The 23812-nt window shown below is 39.2% G+C and overlaps 3 protein-coding genes across 6 annotated transcripts in view; 2 read left to right on the top strand and 1 right to left on the bottom strand.

Annotated features, from left to right (window-relative positions):
• MIF4GD (MIF4G domain containing) overlaps positions 1–6829 on the top strand; it is a 21462-nt gene extending 14633 nt beyond the window's left edge. Inside the window, exon 6 of the mRNA XM_072403924.1 lies at positions 6610–6829. Coding sequence (XP_072260025.1) covers positions 6610–6816 — 207 coding nt within the window. The 3' untranslated portion in view covers positions 6817–6829. The remainder of the gene's footprint in view (positions 1–6609) is intronic.
• Positions 575–7212, bottom strand: MRPS7 (mitochondrial ribosomal protein S7). The gene is made up of 5 exons (XM_072403925.1): positions 7057–7212; positions 4311–4502; positions 2871–2934; positions 1634–1801; positions 575–1560 (listed from the first exon to the last, which is right to left on the bottom strand). The coding sequence occupies exons 1-5, from the start codon at positions 7110–7112 to the stop codon at positions 1339–1341; spliced, it is 702 nt and encodes a 233-aa protein (XP_072260026.1). The 5' UTR covers positions 7113–7212; the 3' UTR covers positions 575–1338.
• On the top strand, positions 7176–23812 carry GGA3 (golgi associated, gamma adaptin ear containing, ARF binding protein 3). 4 transcript variants are annotated; one of them, XM_072403916.1, is made up of 17 exons: positions 7176–7251; positions 10774–10858; positions 11667–11742; positions 12514–12612; positions 13270–13393; positions 13974–14077; positions 14163–14243; positions 15457–15594; positions 18110–18191; positions 18370–18486; positions 18595–18852; positions 20077–20144; positions 20245–20507; positions 20636–20865; positions 21643–21812; positions 21895–22005; positions 22239–23812. In XM_072403916.1, the coding sequence occupies exons 1-17, from the start codon at positions 7212–7214 to the stop codon at positions 22347–22349; spliced, it is 2157 nt and encodes a 718-aa protein (XP_072260017.1). In that variant the 5' UTR covers positions 7176–7211; the 3' UTR covers positions 22350–23812. The 4 variants fall into 4 exon arrangements, with proteins under 4 accessions (XP_072260017.1, XP_072260016.1, XP_072260018.1 ...); XM_072403915.1 differs by having other exon boundaries at positions 18592–18852; XM_072403918.1 differs by lacking the exon at positions 7176–7251 and adding an exon at positions 7298–7316 and having other exon boundaries at positions 18592–18852.

Raw genomic sequence — 23812 nt, 5'->3', positions numbered from 1 at the left:
CAATGTCTCTCTTGTCAAATAGCTAACTCACTGGCTTCTGGTGGTTATTTGTTTCTGCTCCAAGCTACAATGTGCACGTGTCGCCCCCACACACAGGAAGCCACCAGGGATCATGTAACTCCTGCCCATGCGCAGAAGTTACATCATCCAGTTAGCAAGGGGGAATCATCATCACCACAGAAGTCTACCGCGAAGATGGTAGCACCCACCTTGCAGCAATGACAGGCCCTATCATCTCTGCGGGGAAACAGCATAAGATAAATATCTGCCATAATCGACAAAATCTCACCAACCAATTCTGCTTTAAGGCTGGAGATTGGCTAGTAGACCCGAGCATTGTTGCATGTTCACCGATACATGGAAGTACTGAGTTGTTTTGCTAGCCAAGGCAGCAGAAATCATGTGCTGGCACAGGAACATGGAGCTAGGGCTACCTTTTACACAGACACTGTCATTTTCATCACAAAGGTGTCTCTTTTGGTGTACTCCATATTTAGAGGCATGCAGTATCTAAATGCTTAGTTCACTGAATGCAAAAAAATAGTTTTCTTTTGCAAACAATAGTTACACAGAATGCCACAACAAAATTTTTATTCTGTAGAAATAAAGACTAGAAAACGTATTTACAGTAAGCATCAGGAAGTAAACTGAATCACATTTTTTGGACAGATATTAAGGTTTTAGGCTTGGCTGAAAGTACAAATGCGGGAAGAACAAATGGCTACGTTAGAGGACATAGCATGAATAAAGTAGCTTGCACTTAAAATGGAAATAAGTTTCAGTGTTGCTGGCAGGAAGGCTTTTATTGCAAAAGACATTCTGCAAAAAAAAAAATGTTTTTATTTTAATAAATGCACATCAAGTTGCCAGAATAAATTCACTACCTTTACTCATACCCAAAAATACTTCATCCTAGACCATGTAATAATTCTGGCTAAAGGTGTTTAACCTGGAAAAAGACTACTTGCAGATGGAAACAATGTGATATCACAGCTGTCACAGTGCTTGTAAAGGGCACTTAAGCAGACAAGTCTGCCATAATGTGCCAATATGCTCTGCATACTGCACATTATGGAAAAAGCCCTGGCCCTTAAGAGCAGACAATAATTCAACTTTACTTTTGTGACAGATGAGAAGCTCCATAGCTGTCTACAGCATCAACTGAGACTACAAAGTGCAGCAGTACTGGAGCATACGAGTAAAAAAGTTTCTTAACAATTCAGGCCTTAGAATTTGTAAGAGTAGTTTATGCAACTGCACAGTATCCTCCCTGACCTAGTCATATGACTTTCCCGATTCTCATCCTTTAATAGTCATTGTATAGGAGTGCAGCCTCATCTACCACCAGCGGAAGTGAGCAAATGCTCTGTTGGACTCGGCCATTTTATGTAGCTCATGTTTTTTCTTGATGATGCTTCCTTCTCCATGGAAACTTTCCAGGATTATATCAGAAAGTTTCTCATACATCCGTCTCCGCGAAACCTTTTTCTCTCTGCACGATGTGATTATCCACTTCATGGCCAAGAAGCGACGTCTGTTTTCGGTCAGTGGCGTGGGGACCTATACCAGAAAACTCAAGTTAATAGCGCAAATTAATGTGTAAGACATAAGACGGGCTGTCACATGCCAATACCTGATAGGATTTGCCACCTCTCAAGACACTTGATAGGCCAATGATAGGCTGGCAGTTGTCCAATGCTTGATGAAAGATGGCATAAGGATTGCATTCAATATTTTCTTGTTCACCAGGGGAGGCTTTGTAATATTTCTCCAACTGGATTCGCTTTATTCTTTCTAAAGTCTAAAAAGAGAACAAAGTCTAATGACACAAGTATTCAGTTTAGTATTACAAATTAATTGCTTACATAATTACCTAGATGAGTTGGGAATATTGCCTAACAATTTAGTGCTCATGCACCCGTGTCCCGGGTGTCACCAACCTGGAAGACGTAAAAACCTCTTATAGCAGACAATAGTAATGGAAGGAACAGGGCCAGAAAAAGGGGGTAAATGCTGTAATTAGAGCTGCCAATGGCTGTATTTATTTTTTTGTAATTTACATTTGCCTAAAATTGGGTTTTAACATAATAAATAGCCAATTTCTATACATAAAAATAAATTATTTGGGGAGAAAACGGGAGTGATGGTTATGCAGAACACAATAACGTGTTACTGTGAATTTGTTACTGAAACACAATCAGATGTGAATAGGGTCCACAGAGAAAACTGCAACTAAACTAAAGGGGGTCAGCAGAACAGCCATGAAACTAGCTTTTTCTGGTAGAAGTTTAATGACAACTCCATATTTCTTTCGGAAAAAACTTTCTTCAAACAGAAATTTTGGGCCAAATTAAAAATAAGTAGAAAATCAGTGTACAAATAAATGTTCCATACATTATCCTTTCCAGAACAGCTGTACTGCTCTAATGAGGCAGACTATCTGGTATATAAAGGGTGACACATTGCTGGCTTATTCACATATAAAGTTTAGCTTGAGATAAGAAAACTGGATATTGTGCAAAAAGATGTCTCTTGAATCTGCAGGCTTGAATTTGCCTACCCATCTTCTGTCTTTTTAAACTCTCACTACTTCCCACCGCTACATATCTCCCTCCTATTGTATGTTACTTCCCCCACCTCCTAGATTGTAAGCTCTTCGGGACATGCATGATCCAATAATAATACTATTGTGTGTGTATATATATATATATATATTATAAGTCCATAAGAAGTACATAAAACTAGAACCCATCAACTTTCAATTTCTTTTCTCACAAATTCTCTTTCCCACATTATAAATGGAATATTTTCAAAGCATTAGAATATTGAAAAACATACAGGAGATTGTTACCATGACAAAGTAGACTTACCTTGTTCATGATGGTTCGTGACAGTATCTTGTCTCCACCCTTCATCATCATGTTTGTGAATTTGCTGGAATTATAATGAAGGTAATGAACTGCAGGTCATGGATTAAAACAACACTTATAACTTTGTAATAGGTTGGCGCTTTATAAACCCTGTTTATTAATATTAATAATAATAATAATAAATATAGTCATAGTATTGATATTATAAGTCACAAAACAGGATCTAATACAAAAAAACAAATAAAAGGAATTCTAGACCAAACATTTTTGCCTGCAGGGACAATGGCTATATGTTTCCATTACATTTTATTTGCTCCCTGTGTTCTGGTTGGTGGAAATATCTGTCACTGATACCGAAAGCAAGAGACAAAATATGTCCAATTGGGGACAGTGACAAAATTATATACTGACATGATAAAAAAAACAAATAAAATACCAAAACACCCTATTTTGTTTCCAGGGTTTCATGTACCAAGGCATATAGGAATTTAAATCTTAGAAATGAATAAGGGTTTACTTTATTTTCCCTAGGACTTTTATAGGCTGCCAGGTTTTTGTCTGTCATAGAAAAGAAAAGCGCTGGGATTTCAGCCCCTCTTATCAACTTAAAGCATTCATTTGTTTCACAGAAGAGAATGACAGTTTTTTTTTTTTTATAGATGGATTGATTAATGAGTATAATTGGGGGAACATGTTCACTTTAAGTCAGGAATGTTATGTTTTAACTGCTGCTAGAGGAAGATATTCTTGTCTTGGAAAAACACAATTGAGAATTCCTTGAAGAAAATTTGTACAGCAAAATCCCACCAGATGCATGTAACCTTTATTGACTGGTCTATAGTGGCCAAGCGAGAAGTGTTTTTATTGCTTTTAATGCTATCATGGAATCACTATACGTAAGGCAGAAAAGTGATTTTGCCTCCTAAGCAGGGACACAGAGATTATTAAAACCATATGCAACTTCTCACCCTACCCTACTCAATCCAATTCAGTAGTTTCACCTTTATTCCCACTAGAAGTGTCCAAGCAGGTAACAGTTTTATATGTGAATAAAGTAAAGCTGTTTTTGTTGAAAATATAATACCTAGGGGGTATATTTATAAAGCAGTGACATATACTGAAATATTTCCTGGGGGAGAATCAAATACTGCCATTGAAACGCAGACCTGAAAGAGTCACCACCAGGAGGTGTTTCTGTGAATGTCAGACTCACTGCTTTATAAACTGACCTCTTAGACTTAACAGTAAGGCACTGTTTTAACAGTAATCTGCCTCATGATGCATATACATACTATAATCAATCACTGGATGCACCTTTGATCTGTGTAAAGCAGAACACAAGAAGGCAGCACTAGGTGTCTGCTTTTCATCCCCACCGATCACCTCTGACATCATGTTACATATAATTGTATGTGTATGTGCTGTCTTCATAATAAATACCTCACAGTTTCATCATAAAAGAGAGAGCTGGTCAGACTGGGGGGAGTTGCTTTGATTAGTCTGGTGCTTTTGAAATCCCACTCTTCTTTTTCTTCTTTACCTAACTCTTCCAAAGGGCGTTGGTACTTCTCCTTATCAGGCACAGGATCTAGGAACGAGGGGTTATATCTACTCCATCGCACAGGAATCAGACTGTAGACAAAATATCATTTTTATTAGTTCAATTGTTCATCATTTCAGTAGTTTTTTTTTTTTAATAAATGGTATGTTGAAAAAAGAAAACATATGCAGTATATCTCAAAAACACATATACATTTCTCCATGTACTATCCCTTCAAACCCTGCAGGTTCAGAATAAGAACTGTTGCAGAACCACAGTGAGCTGTTCACAAGCTCAACTGCTGCCCCAACCTCTTTCATTCAAAGTGAATTGGGAACTTTTTTTTTTTACACCGTTGCAGCAGATCACGGGATGCTTTCCAACACATGGTTGTAGCAGTGGTGCATCCAAAAGTGACATGTACAAATCTGGTTCTCACCGCCACACAGCAGCTGTCCAAGAGCAGAAAAACAATGCAGTGTTCTCCCCAGGCCCTTTTAGCAGGATGCACCACCACTCAGCACTTTTCAATAACCACCCGGCTGTTTTTGGGTGGTTACTGAGGAGCTGGGTCACCCGCCTACAGTTTCTTCCCACCTAGCTCCCAAAAGTTTCTGGGTTGAGCACTGCCATGCAGTTTTACATTGCAGGTCAGTGCGAGACCTGTTTATCTCTCAGAATTGCACTTAGCTGCCAAACCCTGTTGAAGGCAGAGCATGTGTGTGGGCTGAGAGTGGTGTCAACCTTCCCCAGAAGGTTGGTATCTGTCTCCAACCCATCTCTTCTTCTGGGTTCTTCTTCCACTTCACCCGACACAGGCACGAGATCGAGTGACGTAGGTTGAAAAAAAAAAAACTTGCCAATTTCACTGTGCATGCGTGAGATCAGGAAATTTTTCTCTTTTCACGAAACGGCTCCTTCTCCTTCAAGATGTTCAGGCATGTGCAGAGGGAGCACCCAAGAGCCTCCTGGGATACCTACGTCACGCATCCCCGGAGGCTTTGCGCTCCCATTCATTCTCCATCACCTAGGCCAGGGGTGTCAAAACTCAAATACAGAGTGGGCTAAAATGAAATATTTGGACAAAGTCGCAGGCCAACCGTGATATTTAATAAAAAAATATCTACTATTGAGGGAGGTCACTAATAAATGTCAACAGAGAAAGGGGTGCTTTTGGGTCCCGACTGACGTGCCAGCAGAGCATTCTGGGGTTTGTAGCATTAGCGGTGCATGCACTACGGGCAGGCCAGCTCTAGTAGACATTTGGTATTTTTTATGGGCCAAATATAATTAGTGCACCCAGATTTGGCCCGTGGGCCTGAGTTTGACACCCCTGGCCTAAGCGATCGAGAATTAGGGGGCAGTGCTGCACCCTTTTTTTTTTTTTTTTTTTTTTTTTTTTAAGTGTGTTTCACTTTAAAAAAAACCTAAACAAACAGAATTGTTACCTTACATAAAGATGTTGTCTACTCTTTTATGTAAAGTGAAATTTCTGAGTTAAGGTACCCTTTAAATTCTGCAGATCCCTCGATTGCACTAGACTTTGATCGGGTCCCGTGCTGTCCTGGAGTTCTTCTTCAATCCAACATAAAAGAAGCTCTGGGCGCTGCCATCTTTAGCCTTCTGGGTCCGATCCTAGGAATGTGCAGAGGGGGCAGCGAGAAGCCTCCCAGGATACATGATGTAGCTATCCCAAAAGGCCCTGCGCTCCCATCAAGACAGAAAGGGGAGGTGTTTCACCCTCTATTTATTTATTTTAAAAAAAGAAAATTTCTGCTTTTTATAAAAAGGTTGTCTACCCTTTTATGTAAATTAAAAACTTTGAGTTTAGGTCGGCTTTAAGCCCTGTACAGACATCAGAGAACAATATTTCCAGTGACAGATGAATAAAATGAGCGTTGTACATACAGTTCGTGTTCGGTTTAATGGAGAGATGAAGGGGGAGGACAAAGAATGGCACCCTGCTACGTTACCCTTCAAAAAATGCACAACGATGGTTCCCGATTGGTTGCTCATCATTCTGCAAGAGATTAATGATTCCAGGGGATTGCTATGCAGCTTTTGTTGCCATGTGTCCTTCAGATTTTCTCTCACTTCCTGTCTGCTAAAACCATTGTTAATGTGGCTGTAAGGGGGAGGAAATTCTACATAAAGTGTTACTAAACCCTGTGATACTCACCTGACCCTATTACATTACAGGGCGCCGCCATCTTCTTCCTTCTTGCAATCTTTGGACATTTTGATTGGCTGGGCCTGGATGACAGATCTCCCATGCAGGAGGAGCTCCCACAGCAACCACATGGGGAACCGGGATCACCGACTATCCTGGCTGCATTGATTTTAAGTGATCAAGCCGGGAGGAATGCTTTTTCTGCAAAACAGCCCGGCCTGATCACAGATTTTTAAAGTGGAACTTTAATGGAGGGCAGCACTGACAACAAATGATGATCATAATAAAGCAGCCATTATGACATTGATATACACGCCCTGCTTATTACACATGCCAGCACTGACCCAGCACCGGCCTGTATGACCGGGCAGTGACCCTGGAAGCCTTCACCCTCCAGCAAAGGTTATCCCCGCAGCATGGCCGGGCCTCTCCCCGCACACAGCCCGGCTCCCTCATCACCCCATCCCCCCACATACCCGGGTAGTCCGCTCCTCAGCCGCTGCACGAACAGCCTCCCTGCAGGCAGCGCCATCACCAGCACCGGTCACATTGAACTCCTTCACCTCTCGCGAGATACCCGGTGACCGCTTCCTAATTGTCACCGCACGGGGGAGGGGCCTCCGCTGGCAATATGGCGGAGAGTGACGGGGAGAGCCTGGAGTCCTGGCTGAGTGAGTGACAGTGACACCCGGCGGGTCACTTTCTTGTCACCGCGCATCTCTCACCCTTTTGTGCTGTGAGCCTGAGTTAGACGTTCTGAGCACACCCGCAATGCTGTGTTGTGTATTGTGTATAGTGTGTGTACCGTGTGTGTTCATTCATTGCATCTACACCGGTGTGCAGAGCTTCATTTTGTACCGGCCCGGTTCCCTGCCATGGGGAGCCCGGTATATGTCCTGCGTCCGGCTCTACCACATTCACGTGACCGGCAGCGCCCCTCACAGGTTGCTATGTAACCCCCGACGTATACAGTGTGGTACCCCCACACACAGGACTGACACACACCCCTCTGTGATATTCACCCCATAGGATGGCATATTACCCCCAAATACCCCCCTGTGTGGTATTCACCCTATAGGATGGCATATTACCCCCAAATACCCCCCTGTGTAGTATTCTCATAGGATGGCATATTACCCCTATATACCCCCTCGTTTGGTATTCTTCCCACAGGAAGGCTTTTCCCCTCCGATGGCTTTTCCGCCCAGTGGCTACATACTCCCCCAGACTTTCACCCCAGTGTGATATTGTGCTCACCCATTGCCATATTACCCTGACTTACCCCCAGTGTGATATTCCCCTCACGCGGTCCAGTATGCCCCGTAAAATTCACCTCAGTGTGGTATTCTCCTCATGGGCTGCCACATTGCCCTGACATACCCCCCAGTGTGATATTCCCTCACATTGTCCTGTGTGCCCCTTAGGATTCCCCCAAGTGCAGTATACTCTTCACAGGATGCGTATCACCCTGCCATACGCCGCAGCGTGGTATTCCCCCCCACCTGGTGTCACAATCCACCAAACTCCCCAGCCTGACATTCAGCGTGCTATACTCTGACATACATGCAGGGGGAGTTTCTTCAATATCAGATAACTGGTATTCTCCTCTCTGGGTGCAATTTGTCCCTAAATCAGATTACAGGGGGGTCATTTTTCAATAGCAATTTTTTTTTTATCATAGATACCCCAGGTAAATATTCCCCTCACGCAGTCCCTTCATATTCCCAAATATATTCCCTGGACATAAAGCTCAGTGCTATATTCCCTTCATGTGTACCGCAGTATCATATTACCTGTACATAGTGCCTAGTATTATATAACCCCTACATAGTCCCTAGTATCATATTACCCCTACACAGTCCCTAGTATCCTATTACCCCATACATAGGCCCCAGTATCCTATTACCCCTACATAGTGCCTAGTATCCTATTACCCCTACATAGTGCCTAGTATAATATTACCTGTACATAGTCCCTAGTATCATATTACCCCTACATAGTCCCTAGTATCCTATTACCCCTACATAGTGCCTAGTATAATTATTACCCCATACATAGTCCCTAGTATCCTATTACCCCTACATAGTGCCTAGTATATTATTACCCGTACATAGTCCCTAGTATCCTATTACCCCTAAATAGTCCCTAGTCTCATATTACCCCTACATAATCCCTAGTCTCATATTACCCCTAAATAGTCCCTAGTCTCATATTACCCGTACATAGTCCCTAGTATCCTATTACCCCTAAATAGTCCCTAGTCTCATATTACCCCTACATAGTCCCTAGTCTCATATTACCCCTACATAGTCCCTAGTCTCATATTACCCCTACATAGTCCCTAGTCTCATATTACCCCTAAATAGTCCCTAGTCTCATATTACCCATACATAGTCCCTAGTATCCTATTACCCCTAAATAGTCCCTAGTCTCATATTACCCCTACATAGTCACTAGTATCCTATTACCCCTACATAGTCCCTAGTCTCATATTACCCCTACATAGTCACTAGTATCCTATTACCCCTACATAGCCCCTAGTATCATGTTACCCTTTCATAGTCCCTAGTCTAATATTACACCTACATAGTCCTTAGTCTCATATTACCTGTACATAGTCCCTGGTATCCTATTACCCCCTAATATTCCCTAGTCTTATATTACCCCTACATATTCCCTAGTGTTGGCACCCTTTACTGTGATTCCATGCAGACCACATTCCCCTAAAAAAGCTTCATTCTACATTCACCTGAACTAAACCCCAGTGATTCCTCCTCTGATTGTTTTAGGTGCCCCGTCCCCCAGTCTCCAGGGTCATATGATATTACCATGCTATTTCCATGCATTTCATATTTTCCTAACCTGGGCCCCATCGTCATATTTCCTATCCATAGACCCCCTAGTTTTGGATTCTCTGTACGGATCTTTCATTCGGAAAGCAGATGATAGCAATACTAGAAACTTCTCATGTAACCAACCAGCTAAGACGACGCTGGTACAACTGCAGGCAAAGTTATATATAAAAAAAACTTCAGTCTAGTCACCTACTTATTAAAATATATCATTAATGTGAATCTGCCAAAGCTTTTGTGTGCAAGCTAACCTTATATTTAAAGAGTACTTGGATTTTACTTAGTACTTTGTTAGTCATGTAGTTGTGACTTACGTAGATGTCAACACTTTATATGCAGATTGGTTCTAGGATCCAAAGAGCTCCAAGGGGGCGTGGGGATGGGTTCAAAGACTATTACCTAATTTCTTTCATAGCAATTGCCACAAAGAGAGGTATTTTACTTGCTTCACTGGTGACCTATTTCTTCTCTCTACACTCAACTTCAGACAATCAGTTCAACTGCAGTGTCTGTCATACTCTTCAACAGGAGTGTGGGATGCTTGTGATTCCCTTTATTTGTTGTCGTTCCATGCACCAATTTCTATACCACTACAGGATACAGTGGGTAGCAAAAGGACACAGGCACCTAAAGCTGCGTACACACGTCCAATTTTTATTGTTGGAAATGAACGAACGACCGATTGGCCAAAAATCGTTTGTAAAAAAAGTAACGAAGGACGCCGACGAACGAGGATAGTCGTTGGAAATGAACGACCGGACCGGCGGATCGGATTGGACGACGATCGTTGACCATCTATCGTGTGTACGGTCGTTCAGTGATCGTGCATGTTCTGAGCATGCGCGATGAACGAACATTTGATCGATACAGGCTGTATTGTGTATGTGAGTGTATGTGTATATATATATATATATATATATATATATATATATATATATATATATACTGTGTGTATATATACGTGTGTACAATATCTTTGAACGATCGTGTCGTTATCTGTATGTACAGGATCGGTGCTATACGATCGTTCGCAGATATCGCGCAGGATCGTTCGTCGTTCGTTTACAAACGATAATATTTGGAAGTGTGTACGTAGCTTAACACTCCTCACATTCACTCATTCATTATCTTCTGTTAAACCATATTTAGCATCCATCTTTTTCACATTTTCTACAGTGAACAATCTTACCCTCATCCTGTTCTGGAATGATCACTGTAATACTCAGCTGACTAGTACTAAACCAAAATGACTCCATATCCCCTTATAGCTGAATCAATTATTATGCAGGTAAGGTAAACCTTGGTGGTCTGAGGTGTTAATTTTTATCTCTTCTTTTTCAGATAAAGCCACAAACCCTTGTAACCGTCAAGAGGACTGGGAATACATCATCAGTTTCTGTGACCAGATAAATAAAGAGCTTGAGGGGTATGCATGTGATTCTGTAGGATGAAATTCAGGTCCCAGGGGTGATTTTAAAAGATAATGCCTATTCTGTTTTCTGGATTGAATGTTATAATATTGTAAGAATGTATACTAGGTCAGGTTTAAAGATTTTTGTTACAGAATAATCACAATACTGTTTTTATATTCCTATTGTCTTGGAATGGTATATGCGCAACCTGGCCATAAAACAGCTCCCCAAGCATTTCTGCATAACTATATTCAGAAATTGCTTCAGTTGGACAAGTTTAGATTCCGACACATTTTGTTCCCAAAATTAAGGTCAGCTAACTACCTGAATATATTGAATCACCAGGTTTTTCCATCAATGGATTTTTTTCTTCCTCGATGGCATGGGCATGTTTCAGTGCCAGGAATCATCAGGCTCAAATTGTTATGAGTGCTTTATGAACCATGAAACATCATTTTCACACATGGATTGGCCACAAAGTCCAGACCTTAACTCCATTGAGAATCTTTGGTTTGTTTTGGAGAAGCCTTTACACAGCGGTCCAACTCTCCCATTATCTATACACAATCTTGGCCAAAAAATTAATTCAACTCTGAATTGAAATAAATATTGTGACACTGCATGAGCTTATTATTATGATACTACAATGAATACGTGCCATTATCAGTGCTAAAAGTAGCCTAACAAATTATTAGTTTGTGACTTTTTTTTTTGCCAGGCAGTGTATATGGGACAGCCTAACATTTCTGCCATGGAGTTAGATAGTTATGTTTGCATGCATAACATTTTCCCTGTATTATTATTAATATTATTTTTTGTCAGGCCACAGATTGCTGTCAGACTCCTGGCCCACAAAATCCAGTCTCCACAAGAATGGGAAGCTTTGCAGGCACTTACAGTAAGTACATTTTTCATTTCCTGAGTCCCATGTTTGTTGTCCATATCAGGCAAAATGCAGTTAGCGTCTTTAACAAGAGAAAAAATGGTTCAAAATTTGTTGTCGGTAGTTCTAGGTAATTCAATTTAGTCCCTCAAAAGTCATACATACAGGTCAAAGTGTAGGTAAGCGTTCTAAAGCGAAAATATTTGAAAAAGGTAGCTTACCATTCATAGGATAACACAAGCTTGATAAGTTTTTTAAAATGAACTTTTATCACCACACTGCCAGTATTCACTTTTTCTGTCCTAGAGTGTGACAACACTATCTTTATTTTTATATGATGAGACAGTGTTGTCACCCTAGAAAGCTGCAACACTGTATTTGTTAAGAACAAAACAGCTTGCTTCATATGGTTTACATAAATTGCAAGGATTTTAACAAAATGGGATGATTTTGGAGAAATCAATTTTTTAAATAGGATAAAGTAAAACTCCTATGCATGAAAGCCCACAATGCTGCAAATACCATTTGCCTGCCTGTTATACTTACCCTTTAGATTTAGTACTATATGTTCTAGGTATTTAGAATGGGTAAATTTGCAAAATCACTCTAAGGTGCATTGACAGCATTACCAAAAACATTGAGGTGCTGGCAGATAATGTCTTAGTCAAACCCAGCTACAAAAATTACGCACCTTGTGTAGGTTTTATACAAATAAGTGAGATGTAAGCCTATGCTCTACATATTACAGTACACGGATATATACTTCCTAGAATGTTTATCTTCTAGGTGTTGGAGGCATGTATGAAGAACTGTGGGAGAAGATTCCATAGTGAGGTGGGGAAATTTCGTTTTTTGAATGAGCTGATTAAAGTTGTGTCTCCAAAGGTGAGTTTTAGATGACTTGAAAAGTGCCGGGTGGTGCACCCAGCTCAAAGGGCCTGGGGAGAACCCTGCTTTTTTGTTAACTACAATATGGTTTTGCACTGCCAGTTAAAAATATAGTGGCTAATAGATCTTGTAAAGATATTCTTTATTTACTATTATGTTAGCTTAACTTATCCTTGCCCTCTTCCACTAGTCCATAACGCCTTGAAATCTCTCTCTTTTGTTTGATTTGTTGCTTTTTTTACCTCCTTCCAATCAACCCAGAATTCTGACATTATTTTCCAACCAAGAAGAGATATTAGGTGGAGCAGTAAAGGGGAACAGCTGAAGATAAAGGGTTAATACCTTAACCAAAGCTTTTTTTTTACACTGCTTGGTGGACTGTACATAGAAATAAAAACTAGGACTGGAGTTTGGCTTTGCAAATGCAAGTCCTGCAGTTTTCAGTTCTTTATGTTTGACAGAATGCCAGTGTTTGACCATTGATTGACTGGGACTGTGTGATCTTCAATTTACTTTTTTTCTATTTGTTTTCTATTTTTTCATTCTGAACAGCCACAGATTTAATTTTTTTCTGCTTAAAATGATTTGATAATATTCTTCCTTACTAAAGATATTTGATTTTATTCTTCCTTACTGAGTCTTTTCTTACTTTAGTACCTGGGAGACAGAGTATCAGAGAAAGTGAAGAGTAAAGTGGTGGGTCTCTTATATAGCTGGACAGTGGCTCTTCCTGAGGAGAACAAAATAAAAGATGCCTACCAGATGCTGAAAAGACAAGGTATAGTGTTCAGCTTGCTGTGTTCCATGGTGCAAGGAACATCAAGTTGTAGTACCCTTCAACAGACAATCACAAACCTTTTTTTTTATTATTTTTTGCAATCTGAGAAAAAGTTGATTTCTAAACTGTTGTTCTAAGATACTGACACTTGCTTATAGTTGAATATCCAAATAATACAATATATAACTGATGCTATTAATAATAGGCAATTCAATGGCAATTTATATAGGAAAAAATAAAATTATTTATCTTACCACTAATATAAAAAAATAGAAGCCTTATAATAATCTTGTGTATTGTTTAAGCAGTGTTACCTAGTAATGACAATGTTATTGTGGAATCAGTAGCCCTGTAGCAGAAATATGAAAACTGCTGATCTACGAGGGTATAAAGGTGTGAAAGTTGTACCAGTTAAATATGGCCATTGATGGAGGTTATGCCCCAAATACTTTAACTGTACATTAGTATAAAATAAAATGAATAACTTCATTATTAAACATGTTGCATTTTTAGCAAAAATCCTTAAACTTTTGGTTATACTTCATTTTAACTGTACTTTCACTTTGGTTCCCTACATCAGGTATTGTTCTGTTAGATCCAGTAATTCCAGTGGACCATACTCTGATCCCGTCTCCTCCAGCCCGCCCTAAAAATCCCATTTTTGATGATGATGAAAGATCTAGGGTAATAGAACGTATGTGTGACATTTTTTTGTTTATTATTTTGCCTTGTTTGTTCTTAACATAGTATGTTTATATTTCTATTTCAGTTGTTAGCCAGATTGTTAAAAAGTAAAAATCCAGATGACCTTCATGAAGCCAACAAGTTAATTAAATCCATGGTAAAGGAGGTAAGTGAACACCTACTGATCGTATTGTAATTAAAATAATGTTGTTTACATTGGGGCTCTAAAAGTCTGGTCATTACTGTGCTATTGCAAGACAGCAATACTCCTTCTTCAACTGGCGACAATTTCTTCAGGAATTGATAAGTACTTCCTGCTGTTGCATAGCACATCCTGAAAGGTATCTAATAGTTTACCAGAAAATCAAATCCTTAACCCTACATCCAGTAGACATGACCTACCAGCAGTATGCTGTGCTGGAAACCTAAGACTTAGTTCAAAAGCCATAACTGCTTATATTCCTGCTCCCATTTTTCTGGTTTCTATTTTTTATATCCTAACTCTACTACTCTTTCTTCCTTTTTCTCTTTTCTTTCTCCTTTTATACTATGAAAATCAATGACCAGCAAGAGATTGTCTGATATGTAATTGTTTTGCCTTCAAATTTTGATATGACAGCTGCTGTATCTCAATACCTTATGTCATGTCATAACGCTGCATTTTCATGCATGTTTTTTGTTCATGTCGTTTCTATATCTCCTGATTGACGCATTCTGTATTTGTCTGTTTTGTTGGTTACATATAAAAAAAAATAAAAAGCCATAACTGATGAAAAAAATATATATTTTAGTATTTTTTGCCTCTGAACATTGTTTTTTTATGACTCACTTTTATGAAACAATGAATTTATAACAGAGAAGCCAGGGAAGTAGAGGTGGATCTATCCTTGACATGATCGGATTGCGTACATATCTTCCAAAAAGTTTGCCCGTCATTTTCCTGCAGTATAAACACAACTCAGTAGGACATACTAAGTCTGATGAAAGGCATGACAAAGCAGCAGCTCAAATCCAGCCTCGGAACTGCTATGAGCAGTGCTCAATAAAAATCAATAGGATTTTAGTCACTTATGTTTAAGGTTCATTCGTGGGTGTGAAACTCTGGAAAACCCATATGAACACTAACCCTAAATATAGCTTTGTGTACAAAGGCTGTGATACACCTACTTTATCTAGTTGGTTTATGGGAAACAGTTGTTGAGTATCTACAAAAATCTCCTTACACGCAATAGTATTTTGAATACTACTATACTAGAATATTAGGTAGCTGTAGTTTGATCAAGATCACGGTGTGCACTTAATGTCTGTATTGCTGTATCTATTATTTTTCTGTGGAATGCTTTCTCTACTAAATGTTGTTGTATGTGTGCATTTTGCAGGATGAGGTGAGAATGCAGAGGGTGAGTAAGCGTGTTCACACTCTGGAGGAAGTAAATAACAATGTGAAGCTGTTGCAAGAGATGCTGACACATTACAGTAAAGATAATTCATCAGAGGAGGACAAGGAACTTATTAAGGTAAGATTTTGCCTAGAGTGTAATCCTAATATCTAGGTGGGAAATAGATATTGACCCATGGATAACCTAGATAAATTTTGGTACAGTGCCCAAACTCATACATTCAAATGTCAAAACTAAAATCTTAAACATTTATATTTATCGGAAGCCTGTACACATGAGCTATTCTAATGAATATAAGAATATCACCAACATTTTAAAAGGTACTGCTAAATTTACCTCTGGGAGCTGTGATCACAGTTAAAGTCCTGTGTACAAACTGCTTTCTATACAACCACCCTGTGTTTTCACTGGTATTGCCAACAAGAAATAAGTAAAAGCAATGCATTGGTTCCACATACATGTGTGATTCAATGAGCCTGTGTTATTAAATCTCTCTAAGGCTGGAGAAGATATACTTTCTTCAGTGAAGCTGGGTGATCCAGAAAACCTAGAATGTGTCTGGTCCAGGACTGAAAACATTGGCTAGGAAATAGCAAATTACTTTTAGGTAATCCATTCCAGGTTTGGTGGATCATGCAGCTTCACAGATGAAAGTGTATCCTCTCCAGCCTTGGAGAGCTTTAATAAGTCAGGCCCAATGTCTTCAGTGGAGTAGTTCTTTCTCGTGTTGTACTGGAATGCTACCTGAAGAAGTGAATATTTGCTGCTTGGAGGTAAAGGGGTCCTTATAGTCAACCTACCATTATTTTCGGTTTCCATACATGTGCTCTTTACTCTAACTTTTTGGCTAATCTGACATTGCTGCATTCAGATCAGTACCATATTGAGCAGCCAGGAGGGAAGCTGTACAGACAGATTCCTGCTACTAAGGCACCTATTTTGGGGTTTCCCCTGTGGGAACACACAACCACCAGCCACGTCTGTTTTTGGTGCTGGACTTAAAAGCAGATATCCAACAGCTGCAGAATGCAAAAGTATATCAAATAAGGATTAGCTGTTGCCTCTATTGCCCGTTTGCTAGAAGACAAAGCAGCCCAAGGGACATTTTTCCACACTGCTTACTAGTCCAAGCTATTCCTCTTAAAACTGAATTAGGAAAACTCCAAAAAACAAATCCATGTCTCCAGTCAAATCTTTGGGCAAATTGCAGTGGGGACATTTGTAATGTGCATGCCAGCTCAGGTCTAAAAACTAAGCCAAAGAATACTCTTTTCCTAATTCTCCAACATACTCCAGTGTACTTACTTAACTAGAAATATTTCATGATGAGGTATGAAAACTGGCCAAAGTGCCCTATCTGCCATATTGTGTTTGTTAAAACTGATATTATGAGACACCTCTTAAACGGAGCTAAGGCTTGTATCCCAGCCTTTTGGAAAAATAACACCCCTCCGAATGTAGTACATTGGCTGAGAAGGGTAGCTGATAATCATCAAATGGAGAACTTGATCTCCACTGATGCTAAGAGGGCAGATAGATCTGCCCAGACCTGGTACCACTGGATCCACTTTACTACCACTGAGGAATATTCTAAACTGCTACAACCCCCTTAATTTTTATAATTGTATATGGGTCAATGTTTACTCAAAGTCTGACAATATATCGAGAGTGAGTTTGATTACACAGCGGTTCAGTAACCCCCCTCCCCCTTTTTTCTTTTCTTTTCCCCTTTCTATGTGTGGTAACCCGCTTTCTTTATAAAAGTTCTGAAAAATGGAGATGTCTTGGTTCCCCTCATAGCCATAACAATGTTACTTATCTATGATGTATGCACTTTATTTATCGTTGGATGTAATAATAGTGCTGATTTGAAATGTAAAAATCTCACTTTATTGTATGAACCTTGGTATCTCTTAATTATTAAAAAAAAAATTATTTTCAAAACTGATATTACAGGTAGTCCCCGGGTTAAGGACATCTGACATACGGACGACTCCTAGATACAAATGGAGCTTCCCTGCTCGCTGTGTGCAGAACAGAGGCTTCAGGGGGCTGTTTGCATGACTTGCAGAAAAAATCCATTGCTAAACACAGCTGGGGTTGTGGGTGATCTTAGGGGGGTGAGCACTTTCTGCAGCCTCTTGTAACTCTTTAATGACCAAGACAAACTCTGCAGTTGTTTCTTTTTGCATATGAAAGCACAGCTTGCTCCAGAAGTTAATGTCTAGGCTCCATAAAGATTTTTTTTTTCTGCTTTGTTTGTGAATAACTCACAGTGAGGATTTTATACAGTAACTGACACCATGCTGCCTAATAATATGTTGAGACAAACATCTGTCCTAGTTGAATTTATTAAAATATTGTACCTGTTCCAACGTACATACAAATTCAACTTAAGAACAAACCTACAGTCCCTAGCTTGTATGTAACCTGGGGATTATCTGTAGTTAAACCTATATATGCAGTATAACAGTGGGATTTAGCTATAAATAATTAGTAATATTATTTACTTTGATTGCTGAAGTATAAAGGGTAGTTATGTTTTGTTCACTCTTTCTATTACTTTTTTTTTTCTGATAATTGAATATAGCCATACTGTTTTGTCAACTTTTCATCCTTTCATTTGCTTTAGGAGCTGTTTGAGAGATGTGAGACGAAGAGGCTCACTTTGTTTAAAATGGCTGGCGAAACTGAAGATAATGATAGTAGCTTAGGTGAGAAATTACCTTTATAAACCTACCTTCGGTATTCCAAATTTTAAAAGCACATTTATTTAGGTATCCAAAGATCTGCTATTTTTTCTTGCTATAATATATATTTCATTATTAGGGAATACTGACATTTTAAATGCACACCAGTGTTCCCTAAAGAATGTCTTGTTCTCTCACACAGGGGACATTCTCCAAGCTAGTGACAATTTATCACGCGCTATCAGCCTTTATAAGAAAATTGTTGAAGGTGAAGAAATTGACGGAGAACTGGAGCTTCCGGAAATAACGCACAATGAAGGTCACTACCTTTGATCCTGGGCTTTTCAATATGCCCAAGTCTACAATTGAATAATAAATTACACATTTTATTTATCTATGCTGATAATTAAATGTTTATATCTAGCAGGGACACAGGCTAGCACAAACCTTAAAACACTCATCGATCTAGGGGAGTTTGAGTCTTCCACTCCTGCTGTGACCTGCTGTGAAGAGCCACCTTCTATAGCAGAACAGTCTTCTTCAGCACTAATTCCCATCCTTCCTCCTCCTCCAATTATACCTACACACCTCCAGACTCGATCCACTCCTAAAGATCAGACTTTAACTCAAATGAGCAGCGCATCCAACTCTGTGTGTTTGCTTGATGAGGAGCTACTGCACCTAGGTAACAACTTTACTTTCTTACTGTTACTGGTATTATAGTTTAGTAGAATAAATCTTGACTGAGCAGCAATGAATGGCTCACCCTACATAGCTAAGTTTTTGAGTCAACAGGTCAGAGGTTTCCCAGTGATAACCCTCCTTGGTCTTGTTGACAACTTCTTGGTTGTAGACAGGACCTTGCAAATTTTATAAAATCGGTTAGTACTGGGAAAGCTCTTCTTTTCTGTGTTGATGCTTAAGAAACTCAGAGAATTTGTAGTTTAACACAGGTACACACACTGAACAGACTTAACATTAAAACCACTGACAACTGAGGTAAACCACATTGTTAATTTTGTTGACTATTAAAGGGGTTGATATGGGTGATGTATCGGAAACAGGAAAAATATAAGTGTAAGGATTTGACCTACTTTAAAAAGTGTTAAATTGTGATGGCTAAACAGGAAGGGCTGAGCATCTCAAAAGTGTCTTGTGGGGTGTTTCTTGCTATGCAGTGGTAAGTATCTACCAAAACTGGTCCGAGGAAGGACAACCAGAGAACCATTGAAAGGGCCGATGAACTTCCATTGCCTAAAGGTATAGGGAAGGGATAGTGGGGGCAATAGGTAAAGGCCTTTCTGGTAGGATCCTGAAAACCTTGAAAGTGGTCATGGGAGAAAGGTTTCAAAAAACATAGTAGATCACAGCTTGCAGAACAATCATTATGTCAGAACTAGGCAATGTCTGATGAATCATGTTATCCTTTAGATCAGGGCGATGGATGGGTGTGTTTGCATCAATTTCCTTGGCATGTTTAATCCATGGAGGCTCTATTTCACAGCTTAAAGACCAGGCAGACAGTTTTTATGTTGTGGCTGGTCAGTACATGTAAACCTATTTTATTCCTCAGGTTTAAAAAAGTGAAAATGCAGTTTACAGTTTTGGGTACACATGCTTAGGGTTAGATCCTTTTCATTTTTATTGCAGTCTGTATCCCCCTTAAGAATATTCCCCTTACTGTCAAACTACCATCCACACTAATATAGGTTTTTAGCAAAACAAGCAGAGCTTGAGGGGGAATATCTCCAGCTGACACAGTATTAGAAACCTGAAAGAATTTATCCAATATTTCCACTCTGCAAATGAAAGTTTTGGGCTGTAGGTATTAAATGAAGATAGAATATGCAAATCTATATATGTTGCTTTATTTTAATTTGTGATGTCTTTTTTTAACTCTAAAACTTAGATCTGGATGAGCCTCCTTCAAACAGCGCCCCGGAAATAATTTCAAACTCCAACTGCGATATATTTAAGGTAGTAATGTTTATCCGCCTATTATAATAATTGACATACCGCCTCATTGTAGTTCATGAGGTTATCAGCAGTTTAACTTACACATATCTCTTTTTTATAGGTGGACAGTCAGGAGATTGATTTCTTCACAGGACCTGCACTGGAACCTGTGATCACTAAAGCCATCCCTTTGCTAGCACAGCCAGCAAAACCTATTATTGCCCCAACTATTACATCTCAATCCACTCCCACCACTTATCCTCCATTGTTCAATGCTGTCCCTGTTTTATCCACAACAATGCCAACAACTGCTTCTCCTGCTGGGGGAGTTGTGCTGCATGAACTTGAAATGCTCGGGCAGCAGCTTCTAGGTGAGGCAAAAGGGTAAGTGTGTCAGAAAAAGACAAAGGACAATAATATTTTCTTTGCACAGATAATATTTATATGAACAGTTTGGGATAATGTGGATATAAAAAATAGATTGGATTAATCTCTTTGTTTTTACTTTTAAGGGCATCAGCCAAGACTACAAGCTCTTCTATTTCTTTTAACACCGTGACCACCTTTTCAGGGGCGAATCCAACAAATCCAGTTGAAACCACAACTTCTCCTTCTCCATACTCTTCTGTGCCATTGACCCCTGGTAACTCAATTTTTCCACTACATCAGCCAGAAAGTCCCCTGAAAGGCTCACATATATCCCTGGCAAATGTGACAGTGCCACTGGAAACAATAAAAACAAGTGAGTATCAATATATAAATATTTATTGATTAGGAGGAATCACCTCACTTTCTGTCCCCATTCAGAATTTTTTTACAATCAGAGATTTTGGATTTCTGTGTAGGTGACTATGGGCAACATAAAGGGTGAATTCAATAACAAGAGTTAAGAAGTTTTCTGATCATTTCTAACTATCCATTCAAAACTTAAAAAGTAAAAATACACTTTAAACTAATATTTAGCTTTATGCATTACAGTTAGTTGTAGTAAAGTGTATTTCACAACAAGACATTTTTCTTTTGAGAATTAAAAGGAGTTTTTTTCTTTTGTTCTGTATCTGTGACAACAGTTTTACTACACTGAAAGTGAGAAAAAAATCTGCTGTAGGGACATAGAGGTAAAAGCCTAAAATAGGTTCTAGCCTTCCACAATCAGCTAATGAAAAACATTTTTCTGTCTGTGTTGCTGTTTCAAAGTTAAACTTTTCCAAGATAACAGTACCTAATCGATATGGGTCATAAGACTTTGTTTTCAAAAACTTTACATGCATTAGATTTTTGCTAGCTCTCCTGAATTACCTTCTTTTGAGTTAGTTAAAAAAGCCTATGTATTCAATGAGCCACTACTCATCTGAATAATATTCATGTGTGTAAATAGGCCCAACTAGCTGAAATCCAGTAGGTTGTCTATTTTATTTTAGTACCACAGTACAAATAATTACAAATAATGAGTTTTTGTTCACTGATGTTAATTCTGCAACTTCCGTACTGAGCATAATGAATTGTAATGGTCTTCCAGGTTCCCTTTTGCCAGTGACTGCCTATGATAAGAATGGATTCCGCATTCTGCTGCATTTTTCCAAGGACTGCCCACCCCAACGTCCTGATGTTTTGGTTGTGGTGATCTCTATGCTGAACACAGCACCTTTGCCAGTCCACAATATTCTCTTCCAGGCAGCAGTTCCCAAGGTATTTATGCATCTCATCTCTTGGCATCAGGTTTTTGCTAGGGCAGTTATCCTGTTATAATGTGTATATCTTGGTGTTATAGTCGATGAAGGTGAAGTTACAGCCTCCTTCTGGAACAGAGATGACAGCATTTAACCCAATCCTACCCCCTGCATCAATCACACAAGTCATGTTATTGGCAAACCCATTGAAGGTAATAATGGACATATCTTCTGGTCATCTGTCCCGTCAAAATGGACAATGACTTTTTGAAGGTGTAAAAACAATATTTGGTAAACTGGTTGGTTGATTTGTATTGAAGTAAATTCCTAGATTTCTTACCTTTTGTGGGTAAATCCTTTTAACAAGCACATCTGCAAGTTTTGATAAAACATTTGGGAATTTTTTTTTTCTCACAAGACATTGATTTTGTTTTGTTTCTTGCAGGAAAAAGTGCGGCTCAGGTTTAAGTTATCATTTACACTGGGAGAAGATTTCAGCACAGAGGTGGGGGAAGTTGACCAGTTTCCCAGCCCAGATCTCTGGGGAAACCTATGACCCTGATTTCTCCTGTCAATTTCAGACTGTGAAAGTAAATGAGAAGTGACATTTCTTCAACGAGCAGGTTGTTTACACATTCTAAACGTCTGAGCAGTGAAAAACTGGATGTAATGGGAACGATAGAGACCCTCACAGCACTTTATTTGTTCTCTTCCGAGTGGACTCGTTTATTTCCCTTTGGTGTCCAGAGCTTCTGAAGCATTCATACTACTGTTGTGTAATATTATGCAAGCCTTTCTTTTGTCTATACCATTGCCGAAAGATGGTCAGTGGATTGGTAAAAGGCACACAGGCTTTGACATATATTTATACATTTTTTTTGTAGACAGTATTATTCTAAATTGTTGTTTTGTTTTGGTATTATAGAATCCTATCTACATCAAATCCGTTACTATCGTTAGTGAAAAAGTAAGGGCAAATACAGTCACAAATACTTTCTGACTCTTAGAAAGATACTTGGTAGAATGGCAGGAACCCCAAGAACCAAGGCCTCCATTTAGCACAGGTACGGTGTCATTTCTGGAGCAAATTGCTGCTTATGATGCTGTTGCCCTCCTTTTTGCCATTTTTTCTAAGCACCAGGCAATAGTAGCCTCTTACATTAAATGGGTACCTCACCTCCGACACTACAACAACCACCCTAACAGGTTTAACGGTTAAAATATGTGGCCATCTACGAACGAATATATATAAAGAGAAGAATTTACATCACACTGAGCATTGCGATATGTTACATCATTACAGGCAGACAGTCTTGACATCCTCTATGAAACCAGCAATAAAAAAACTATTGCTCAAAGTTCCCTTGAAGGATAAAAGACCTGCCTATCCCCATGCCAGGTTAAAAGGGGACATGTAGTCTATTTATCTCTCAGGTCAGCACCTTTACATGTACACTCCAGGGAGAATATAAATGCTCTGTAGCCAAAGGCAGGGTGCAGGAATGTGAATTGGTAAAACTCTGCCCAGATCTAAGGTAACTTCTACTCTGGAATGACAATTCGTAGTACTACACCTAGCCCTAAACTTATCTTAAAAAAGGAAAGATAACATTCCCACACCAACACATGTAGAAAACAATTCTAGTTGTTTTGGGAATTGTGCTGGTTATCCTGGAGGTCTTAGAAGTGTGAATTTACTCTTAAGCGACCAAAGATTTGTTTTTTTCAAGCCTGACATGTACCTGTTCCCTAAAAGCCAATAATATTTGCCTTTAATATCTGTTCATATAAGTATGTAAGTTTCTGTAAATGTATGCAGTTGAGATATTTTGTGTTATCTAGTTATAAACAAGTTTCTGAGATAGACATTCCTGTCACAAAAATTTTAATGTGAGTTTGCTGTACATCAGCTGGTCTTTGCCCTAAAATAGGACAAAACACGGCTGATTAAAGCTTGTCATACTATCATCTTGTTTTAAAATATAGGTCAACCCCTTATGTAGTGAGCTGTATGGACCA

This window comes from Pyxicephalus adspersus, chromosome 3 (genome assembly GCF_032062135.1).
Source record: "Pyxicephalus adspersus chromosome 3, UCB_Pads_2.0, whole genome shotgun sequence".
Classification (NCBI taxonomy): domain Eukaryota; kingdom Metazoa; phylum Chordata; class Amphibia; order Anura; family Pyxicephalidae; genus Pyxicephalus; species Pyxicephalus adspersus.
Note: the sequence above shows the minus strand (reverse complement) of the source record. Positions and strands in the feature narration are given on the sequence as shown.